This window comes from Phyllobates terribilis, unplaced genomic scaffold (assembly GCF_046119375.1).
Source record: "Phyllobates terribilis strain yellow unplaced genomic scaffold, ASM4611937v1 Scaffold_65__1_contigs__length_7625178, whole genome shotgun sequence".
Lineage (NCBI taxonomy): Eukaryota > Metazoa > Chordata > Amphibia > Anura > Dendrobatidae > Phyllobates > Phyllobates terribilis.
Genome location: NW_027362825.1, coordinates 5978727 through 5989987, shown reverse-complemented (window position 1 = coordinate 5989987; position 11261 = coordinate 5978727). Strand labels below are relative to the sequence as shown.

The 11261-nt window shown below is 42.1% G+C and overlaps 1 protein-coding gene across 1 annotated transcript; it reads left to right on the top strand.

The window, feature by feature from the left end:
* Window positions 1–2542: 2542 nt before the first annotated feature.
* Window positions 2543–3499, top strand: LOC141193171 (olfactory receptor 5V1-like). Its single transcript, XM_073662102.1, has one exon. It carries the CDS (start codon window positions 2543–2545, stop codon window positions 3497–3499), a length of 957 nt encoding a protein of 318 aa, XP_073518203.1.
* Window positions 3500–11261: the final 7762 nt, after the last annotated feature.

Here is an 11261-nt window from a genome sequence, read left to right as displayed (position 1 = left end):
GTGATGAGTTAATGCTGTGTGGTGACAGCTCACTGAGGGTGGGCACATTAGGAAAATCTCTGTTTAGTTTCAAGAATCAGGAAGTGATTCTTCAGTAAGAGATAGGACAGTGGATTGTACGGGCAGCTAATATATGTGGCTGCTAGGGTAGATGGGAGCTCCATACCCTTAGACAGTGGGATCACCAGTGTGAAAGTCTCCCTACGCAAGAGCAAGAGTCCTGTTAGCCGGCCGGAGAAACTCATCAAAGGTAGTGAGGACGCGGGGCACTTCTAGTCTGCAGGAAGCACAGGAAGATAAATAGGACTCCAGGCTAAGACGTGGGGGAGAGATATTGGATCCAGATCACTGTTGGTATTTCAGAAGAGTCTCTTGGGCCAGAGATTAGAGTCACAGAGATGCTTCACTTAAAGAGGGAACCAGGGCTGAAGGAGTTACCAGCGCCTGTGAGAGAGATGATAACCTGTCGGGCCTTATCCATTATATCTGCCTGTAAAGATTGTACATATTCCTCTTCCCCAAGTAAAGTTCAAGTTCTGGTTAAGAACCTCATGTCCTCTGAATTTATTGCTGCCCTGGTCCCAGAAGAGAAATGCCTGGAGACAGCTGCGATCGGATGGTTTGAAGTAAGTGGAGAGCCCCACATACACAGCCACACATCAGAGGGAGGACACGTATTGTCTGTAGGGTGCCAGAGCGAGAGGGGGCTACAGCTCGCCCACGACTACCCCGCTGGGGCACCTTACACTTGTATCGACTATAGGGGCCTAAACCAGATTACCATCCGGATTCGCCAGGGAGATGAGTGACATCAACCCCACAATATTACCACACTTGCCACCGCACCAAGGTAAGTGGAAAGAGTGGAGGCTAATCAGATGGCTGCGCTATTTCTGGGGTGGCTGAGAGCTGATGTTCTTAGTCTGGGAGGGGGCCAATATCCATGGCCCATTCCTAGCCTATTAATATAAGCCCGCAGCTGTCTGCCTTGCCTTTGCAGGTTATTAATTATAGGGGGGAACCCACATCACTTTTTTGGGCTCCCCACCAGTAAAGGCTAATTAGACAGCTCTGATCTGATATTTTTTTCTCGCTGCCATTGACTTGCATTGGTAAGTATTGTCCGATATACGTGGCCAGTTACAGCATGCTGTGATTTTTTTCTCAGTCCGAACCGAGTTGAGAAAAAAATCGCAGATGAACACAGAATCCTTGACTAACATTAGTCAGAGTCCATTTTAAACACAGATGAGTATGAGCCATAAAGCTGAGAGTCTCCCCTTTAAACCCATATTGATTATATAACTGTATCATGAATACCTTTTGGTAAACAGCTAAAATGTCAAAACTTGTGTCACTGTCCAAATATTTCTGAACCTATCTGAAAATATCTGTTTCTCAATTTTAGACATATATTAATCCAATTATTATAAACATAGACTAGTATTATAAAGATAATTGATCTTAATGATTTATGGGTCTGTTAGGACATGGATTCTCTGTGGATGTCATCTATAACTCCCCCATGATTGCGGCCCCATGAGCTATTTCGTAACTCATTAAATATAGGGAAATTCATCTAAGACAAAGCTTTTGAAGAGGAAAAGACAATCTACCAGAATGAATCAATATTTCATTGAGAATAAAAAATGGTAATTTTACCCAAAATGGATTTGCCCTATTTTTATTTTTAATCTATTCATATGGACAAAATAATTTACTATCACAAAATAATTTAAGGAAGAAACAACAGCCTGGTAAAATAAATGTAATTGACAAATAGCATTAGTGAAATATACATTTTTGATTTTTTTTCATATTTGATTAAAACATTTGCACAAATCCAGTTACAAAATAACTCATTTTTATGACCTTAATCAAACATAACATAAACAAAAAAGATACAATTAAAACTTTCATCTAATGCAACAATTCTCAAAAAGAAAAATTTTGACTTAATAAATTAAGATTTTTTTATGTATTTATTTATTTTTAGATTTTTGATACAACTCAAGCCCAAGGACAGGCGTGGTGAGTATTTCCCACCACAAAAATCTTTCCCCACAAAAGGAGAAAATTCAAAAAATGTTTGCCAAAAAAAAAGCTTGCTGAATTGTCACTTTATACCATCATATGGTGTCTCTTATCAGCTGTGCCCCTATAAAAGCTGGGAGGCACATGGAGGTATAGAATGAGTACTGCGCAGAACTGTACAGCATGGATCATAAATACAGTCTTGTAAGGAGGTCCTGGCCTAAATAATATGAAGATTGTTAAACTTGACAAATGTGATGCCTCCTAAGATTTTTTTTTTAACTGATGGCCATGAAATTCTTTATTGATGTACTGGGTTTTTAAAAGACAACATAGCACCCTACTTTAATTGAAGAAAAATCTGCCTAAGGGTCAAAGATCACATTTTTTTCATGTTAACAACTATACTTACCTATTTTTTGCGGTCAAGACTACACAACGACGACTTGACCATGCCCAACTGTATGTGGTTTCTAAATTAATGAATGTAATTTTCCAAAGCTTTGAGATGATTGACCCAATAGCTACTCTTAATAATAATTCTTTGGATGATTTCCTTCTTTTAGGATTTTCGGAAGGACAGATAATTTTATCATTTTTAATTGGCATGACCTACACCATAACTATTATTGGGAATTTTGTTGTGTTTAGCATCATCCAGGTGGACAGCCATCTCAAGATGCCCATGTATTTCTTCTTGAGTGGTTTATCCTTATTAGACATCGGTTACTCTACAGTTACCCTCCCGGCTATGCTAGTCCATGCCATAACAGGTAACAGTAGGATATCCTTCTATAAGTGCTTCGCACAGCTCTATTTCTTTGTCTGTTTTGGGGGCTCTGAGTGTCTTCTCCTGGCTGCAATGGCTTATGATCGATATGTAGCCATATGTAACCCCCTTCGTTACAATGTTGTTATGAATAGGAAGTTTTGCTCAGGCTTCGTTGCTGGGTGCTGTATCTGTGGATTGCTGAATGCTGTGTTTCACACTTTTATGACCAGTAAACTGACCTTCTGTGGAAATCGCCATATCAACCATTTCTTCTGTGATGTTCTTCCAATGTTGGAAGCAGCTTGTAGTGACATCCAGGGCAGCCAATTGTTGTTACATCTGGTCACTGTATTTCTAGGGTTGTCTCCTTTTCTTCTTGTGATAAATTCCTACGTACATATAATTTCTACTATCATAAAAATCAGCTCCTCAGAAGGAAGACAGAAGGTCTTCTCCACATGTTCTTCACACCTCATAGTTGTCACTGTTTTCTACTCAACTTCTATGTTAAACTACAATGGACCTATTTCTGGAGATTCCTTCATCGTTGTCCGCATGTCCTCTCTTCTGTATAGTATTGTCCCTCCTTTGTTGAATCCTCTCATCTACAGCCTGAGAAATAAAGATGTGAAGAGAGCCTTGAAAAAAGTTCTTCAGATGCCAATAGATATGTCTGTTCAGATGAATAACTAAAAAAACTGCAAGACCTAAACTGCTAAATTACTTGCTTATCAGTGTAAAAATCTAAGAAGCACTAATGATTAGTGATGAGCGAGCATGTTCGCTATTGCTCGGTGCTCGCCCGAGCATCTCACTGCTCGAGATGCTTGGCGCTCGCCGAGTATTTCCGGGGTTGCTCGGGGGGAGCTCGGATCTCCTCCCTGCATGTTTGGCGCTCTTTAGAGCACCAATGAACATGCAGGGATTGCCTGCCACTCACTGTAATGCCATAGCCATGTTGGTTGTGGCATTACAGTGATTGGCTTGCCGCACAGCGTCATCAGGTCTATATCAGACCTGGCGCCCCCATGCTCGTCACAGTCACTCTGGAATTAGACAGTGTAGGGAGAGGTGCTGCTGAGCTAGGGAGAGATTTGCTTGTTTCTAGTTAGTGTAGGTGTACCAAACTATATTAGAGACACATATCCATCTCAACAAACAGTCTTTCTGAGGACTAATCCATCTGCAGAGATATCAGGCAGGCAGTGTATATAGGCAGGCAGGCAGTGTATATAGCAGACTGCAGTGCACATAGCACAAGAGGCTCCATTCCAGTTCTGTCTGCTGCTGCTGCTGTTAGATATTTCTAGAAACAGGCCCAGGTCTCAGGGGCCAGGAATATATATTTTTTTGATCTTAATCCTCATTATTTGCTTAAAAAGCAATCCAAAGAGCACTGTTTTTCTGCGCCATTTGCTTGTTGACACTGCAGAATACAGCCAGGTCCTTTTCATATTACAGCTCTAAAAATCCAGCTATTTAAAACTGTGGTTTCTCCGTAACACGGATCACATATATGTTTTCAGAAAATACTGACCTCCATTAAAAAATTGTTTCAGTGTGCCAGTGAAGCAATTGACACCAGATTGCTGTTCAAAATAGTTACCTACAGGCCAGGTATCTAAAACTGTGTTTTCTCCGTCACACGGATCACATATACATTTTCAGAAAATACTGCCATTTCTGGCCTCCATTAAAAATTTGTTTTAGTGTGTCAGTGAAGCAATTGACACCAGATTGCTGTTCAAAACAGTTACCTACCGGCCAGGTATCTAAAACTGTGTTTTCTCCGTCACATGGATCTCATGTGGAATTATATACTTAACAAAAAAGTGTGAATCAACTGAAAATATGTCTTATATTCTAGGTTCTTCAAAGTAGCCACCTTTTGCTTTGATGACTGCTTTGCACACTCTTGGCATTCTCTTGATGAGCTTTAAGAGGTAGTCACCGGAAATGGTTTTCACTTCACAGGGGTGCCCTGTCAGGTTTAATAAGTGGGATTTCTTGCCTTATAAATGGGGTTGGGACCATCAGTTGTGTTGTGCAGAAGTCAGGTGGATACATAGCTGATATTCCTACTGAATAGACTGTTAGAATTTGTATTATGGCAAGAAAAAAGCAGCTAAGTAAAGAAAAACGAGTGGCCATCATTACTTTAAGAAATGAAGGTCAGTCAGTCCGAAAAATTGGGAAAACTTTGAAAGTGTCCCCAAGTGCAGTTGCAAAAACTATCAAGCACTACAAAGAAACTGGCTCACATGAGGACCGCCCCAGGAAAGAAAGACCAAGAGTCACCTCTGCTTCTGAGGATAGGTTTATCCGAGTCAGGTTAACAGCAGCTCAGGTTAGAGACCAGGTCAATGCCACGCAGAGTTCTAGCAGCAGACACATCTCTACAACAACTGTTAAGAGGAGACTTTGTGCAGCAGGCCTTCATGGTAAAATAGCTGCTAGGAAACCACTGCTAAGGACAAGCAACAAGCAGAAGAGACTTGTTTGGGCTAAAGAACACAAGGAATGGACTTTAGACAAGTGGAAATCTGTGCTTTGGTCTGATGAGTCCAAATTTGAGATCTTTGGTTCCAACCACCGTGTCTTTGTGCGACGCAGAAAAGGTGAACGGATGGAGAAGGAGGTGTGATGGTGTGGGGGTGCTTTGCTGGTGACACTGTTGGGGATTTATTCAAAATTGAAGGCATACTGAACCAGCATGGCTACCACAGCATCTTGCAGCGGCATGCTATTCCATCCGGTTTGCGTTTAGTTGGACTATCATTTATTTTTCAACAGGACAATGACCCCAAACACACCTCCAGGCTGTGTAAGGACAATTTGACCAAGACGGAGAGTGATGGGGTGCTACGCCAGATGACCTGGCCTCCACAGTCACCAGTCCTGAACCCAATCGAGATGGTTTGGGGTGAGCTGGACCGCAGAGTGAAGGCAAAAGGGCCAACAAGTGCTAAGCATCTCTGGGAACTCCTTCAAGATTGTTGAAAGACCATTTCCGGTGACTACCTCTTGAAGCTCATCAAGAGAATGGCAAGAGTGTGCAAAGCAGTCATCAAAGCAAAAGGTGGCTACTTTGAAGAACCTAGAATATAAGACATATTTTCTGTTGTTTCACACTTTTTTGTTAAGTATATAATTCCACATGTGTTAATTCATAGTTTTGATGCCTTCAGTGTGAATGTACAATTTTCATAGTTATGAAAATACAGAAAAATCTTTAAATGAGAAGGTGTGTCCAAACTTTTGGTCTGTACTGTATACGTTTTCAGAAAATTGTTATGATCTGCAACATAAACTAAGGAAAGAAAGGGGAAAGCTGTCCCTACAGTAAAACTAAGCTGAATCCCTACGATGTAGCGGGCTGCCTGTTCCTTGTCAACAGACCCGCCTTCGTCCTCGGCTAGTCTGAACGGAGACCTATAGAATAAAGGGAGGGGTCCCAAAAAGAATTAAGGACTGGGACAAAAATGGGACACCTCCTAACAGAAGTTGTTGCAGAGCAAAAAGACAAACTGACAAAAAGTACTAGAGGTCCCAGAGGACCAAGCTAACAGACAGAGATAGTCACCGAAGCACCTGGCTAGAAAGATAGTCTAGAAAACACTGAAGTCCAGCAAAGCCAGGAGGGCGGAGCTGGAATTTATAGGCAGCTGGTCACGTGACCGCAAAACGCAAGATAGCAAAAACTAACAGGAGGGTTCTAACAGTACCCCCTCTTCTATGAGGATCCTCCGGATCCTCCAGGCCCAGGCCTATCAAGAAACCTCCTGTGGAAAGCTTTAACAAGCCTAGGAGCAGAGACATCATCCGTCCTTACCCAGGAGTTGTCTTCGGGACCGAAACCCTTCCAGGAGACAAGATATTGTAATTTCCCTCTATGCCATCTAGAATTTAAATTACGAGAAATTTCATATTCGCCGTCTTCCACCATAGAAGGAACTCTGACAGTGACTTCCCTATTAGATACGTCAGCCTTTTTCAACAAGGAAACATGAAACACAGGATTAATCTTCCAGGAAGTAGGAACATCCAACCTGACAGCAGATGGGTTAACAACCTGAAGCACTTTAAATGGCCCCACAAGCTTAGGACCCAGATTTTTAGAGGGAATCCTCAACCGCAGGTTCTTCGAGGACAACCAAACTATGTCACCCACAGTAAACAAAACCTCTTTACATTTCCTGTCAAAATACTTCTTGGACTTCTTGTTAGCCTCTTGCAGGTTACAACGTACATTAGTCCAAACTCTCTCCAAATCACCGGAAAAATTCTCCTCCTATGGCACCGCCGACCCCAATTTGGAGAACGAACCAAAAGACGGATGTCTCCCAGTACAACAAAAAAAAGGAGAGCACCCAGCAGAGGAGTATGTATGATTGTTAAGAGCAAATTCTGCGAGAGGCAGAAACTCAGACCACACCTCTTGATTGTCTGCCACAAAACAACACAAAAACTGTTCCACATCCTGGTTCTTTCTTTCAGTCTGTCCATTAGACTCAGGATGATAACCAGACGAAAATGACAAATGGACTCCCAACCTGTCACAAAAAGCACGCCAAAAGCGAACCACAAACTGAGGTCCTCTATCAGAAACAATATCCGTGGGGACGCCATGGAGCTTGACAATCTCCTTAACAAACGCCTTAGCGAGTGTCTTGGAGCAGGGCAACTTAATGAATGGAACCAAATGACACACCTTACTAAAACGGTCCACGACCATCCAAATGACAGTAAAACCCTCAGACACAGGAAGATCAGTAATAAAATCCATAGTGAGATGCGTCCAAGGTGCACTAGGAACCACCAGAGGGCAAAGCAGCTCCGCAGCAGGAGTATGTGAAGCCTTTGACCTAGCACACACAGTACACTGACGCACCCACTTGATGACTTCCTTCTGCCATCCAGGCCACCAAAAACTGCGACTGATAAGTCTCTTAGTCTCCGTAACTCCTGGATGACCTGCCAACCGAGACTCATGACACTCCACAAACAAATCTCTCCTAAAGGCTCTAGGCACGAACAACCTCCCATGGGGAGTGTTAGATGGAGCATCATCTTGAGCATTCAGAATCTAATTCTCCAAATCGGAGTCCAATGCCGCCAACACAACTCCTTTCTGCAAAATGCTCTCCTCCTCCTCGGCACCGACTATAGGAGAGAAGCTGCGAGATAAAGCATCGGCTTTAACATTCTTAGTACCAGGGATATAGGTAACAGAAAAATGAAACCGAGAAAAAAAAGTGCCCACATTGCTTAGCGGGCATTCAAGCGCTTGGCAGCATCCAGATAGATCAAATTCTTATGATCTGTGAAAACCTGAATAGGAAATCTAGTGCCTTCCAAAAAATGACACCAGTGTTCAAACGCAAGTTTAATAGCCAGCAACTCCCGATTTCCAACATCATAATTCAGTTCGGTTTCCGAAATTTTTTTCGAAAAGAAGGCACAAGGATGTACTCCACCCTTGTTCTCTTGAGACAAAACTTCTCCGACTCCCACTGATGAAGCATCGACCTCGACCAAAAAAGGCTTGGTCTCATCAGGCTGCATAAGGATAGGGGCAGAACTGAACCTCTCTTTGAGATACTCAAACGATTCAATGGCCTGAGTAGTCCACTGGGCCGTATTCGCACCTTTCCTGGTGAGATCGGTTAGAGGTTTAACAATTACAGAAAAATTCTTAATGAATTTCCTGTAATAATTGGCAAAACCCAAAAATCTCTGTATAGATTTCAAACCAATAGGCCTAGGCCATTCCTGCACAGCCTGAACCTTCATAGGGTCCATCTCAAAGCCCTCGCTGGAGACAATGTAGCCCAAAAAACTAATTTTCTGCACAGCGAACTCACATTTCTCCAGCTTAGCAAAGAGTGAATTATCATTCAATAACTGCAAAACTTCACGTACACTCTGCCAATGGGACTCTAGATCTGGTGAATAAATCAAAATGTCATCCAAATACACAACCACATTCTTACCAATCAAAGGTCTCAGGATGTCATTAATAAGGTTCTGAAAAAATGCAGGTGTATTGGTAAGACCGAAAGGCATCACCAGATTCTCGAAATGACCTACCAGAGTGATTAAAGCAGTTTTCCATTCATCACCCTCCTTCACATGTAACAAATTGTATGCCCCTCGGAGATCAATTTTTGAGAACCACTTGGCTCCCACTAACTGGTTAAACAAGTCAGGAATTAACGGCAATGGGTAGGAATTGCATACGGTAATCTTATTAATTTCACGAAAATCCAGACATGGACGTAAACCGCCGTCCTTTTTTTTAACAAAGAAGAATCCGACTGCCACAGGCGACTTAGAAGGTCTAATGTGACCAGCAGCCAGGCTAGTCTCTATGTACTCCTCCAAGGCCTTTCTTTCAGGGATAGTCAGATTAAACAAGCGACTTTTGGGAAGAGTAGCACCCGGAACAAACTCAATGGCGCAATCATAATCCCTATGAGGAGGTAAAACTTGCGACTCCTCCTCCAAAAAAACCCTCCAAAAATCTTGAATAGGTACTGGTAATTCCCCTTTTTCCACATCCGCAATGCGACCATTACAACATTTATCATAGCACTTCGGACTCCAATACTTAATCACATTAGTAGACCAGTCCAATAAAGAATTGTGCAGTTTTAACCAAGGCAATCCTAGAACAACTGGAAAGGGCAAATTATCCAAAACAACCAAGTCCAAAATTTCTTGGTGAGCACCATTGATAGTGAGAGGAAATGCAGCAGTCTTGTGAGTAATACATTTCAAAGGAGTGTTATCAATTGCAACCACAGAAATAGGTGATGACGAAGGTTTGGATTTCAATTTAAGTTTTTCCAAAAACTCTTTATCAATCACATTAAGTGTTGAACCACAATCCACAAATACCTGAAATTCAATCAAATCTCCCTGCAGAGTAGTACACCCAGAAAGAAACACTCCTGCAGAGCGTAAACAAGCTATACGGGCGTAACTGACCTTTTTTTTTTCTTTACTTAAACGACGCTCACAATACTTAATCAAATGATCTGCTTTACCACAATAAAGACACAAACCTTTGGCGAATCTCCGATCTCTTTCTTGAGAGCGGAGTGACATTACCCCAACCTCCATTGGTTCTCCACTGTCAGAGCAGATTTTCTGGAAACTAGGACCTGCAGTTACAGGAGTTTTTACATCATTGACCCTGGACCTTATTCTCCTGTCCACACGAACAGCTAACTGCATAGCTTCCTGCAGAGTCTCAGGTGTAGGGAATGCAATTAGCAAATCCTTAATCCTTTCACTCAGACCAGCAAGAAATAAACATTTCAGCACAGAATTATTCCATTTAACTTCTGAGGCCCATCTCCTGAAGTGTGTGCAATAAATTTCAACATCATCTGACTCCTGATTCAAACGTTATATAATAGGATATAGGATCGTTATATAATAGCCCATAGCTAAAAAAATTCTTCAACAGAACTTAAACACGGATCATTAGGTTGGAGAGAAAAGGCCCACCCCTGTGGTTCATTGCGCAAAAGTGACATAATAAAACCAATGCACTGTGATTCATTCCCAGAGGACCTTGGTCTCAAATGAAAATATAACAAACAAGCATTTTTAAAGGAAAAAAAATCTTGCTGTTTACCATTGAAAACATCAGGCAGTCCTACCTTGGGTTCGACAAGATGCACTCCAGAACAGCTACTCACGTGTTGCTGAAGCTCGGCCATCTCCAGAGACAATCCCTGCAGTCGTTGAGCCAAATCCTGGACGGAAACCATACTGATCCCCGAATTACTTTCCTTTTGTTTTTGTTTTTTTGGGCTGGACTTACTGTTATAATCTGCAACATAAACTAAGGAAAGAAAGGGGAAAGCTGTCCCTACAGAAAGACTAAGCTGAATCCCTATGATGTAGCGGGCTGCCTGTTCCTTGTGAACAGACCCGCCTTCGTCCTCAGCTAGTCTGAACGGAGACCTATAGAATAAAAGGAGGGTTCCCAAAAAGAACTAAGGACTGGGACAAAAATGGGACACCTCCTAACAGAAGTTGTTGCAGAGCAAAAAGACAAACTGACAAAAAGTACTAGAGGTCCCAGAGGACCAAGCTAACAGACAGAGATAGTCACCGAAGCACCTGGCTAGAAAGACAGTCTAGAAAACACTGAAGTCCAGCAAAGCCAGGAGGGCGGAGCAGGAATTTATAGGCAACTGGTCACGTGACCGCAAAACACAAGATAGCAAAAACTAACAAGAGGGTTCTAACAAAATTACTGCCATTTCTGGCCTCCATTAAAAATTTGTTTCAGTGTGTCAGTGACGCAATTGACACCAGTTTGCTGTTCAAAATAGTTACCTACAGACCAGGTATTTAAAACTGTGGTTTGTCTGTTACACGGATCACATATAAGTTGGCTCCAAATTCAGTCATTTGTTGTGAGCGTGGAAGATATTGT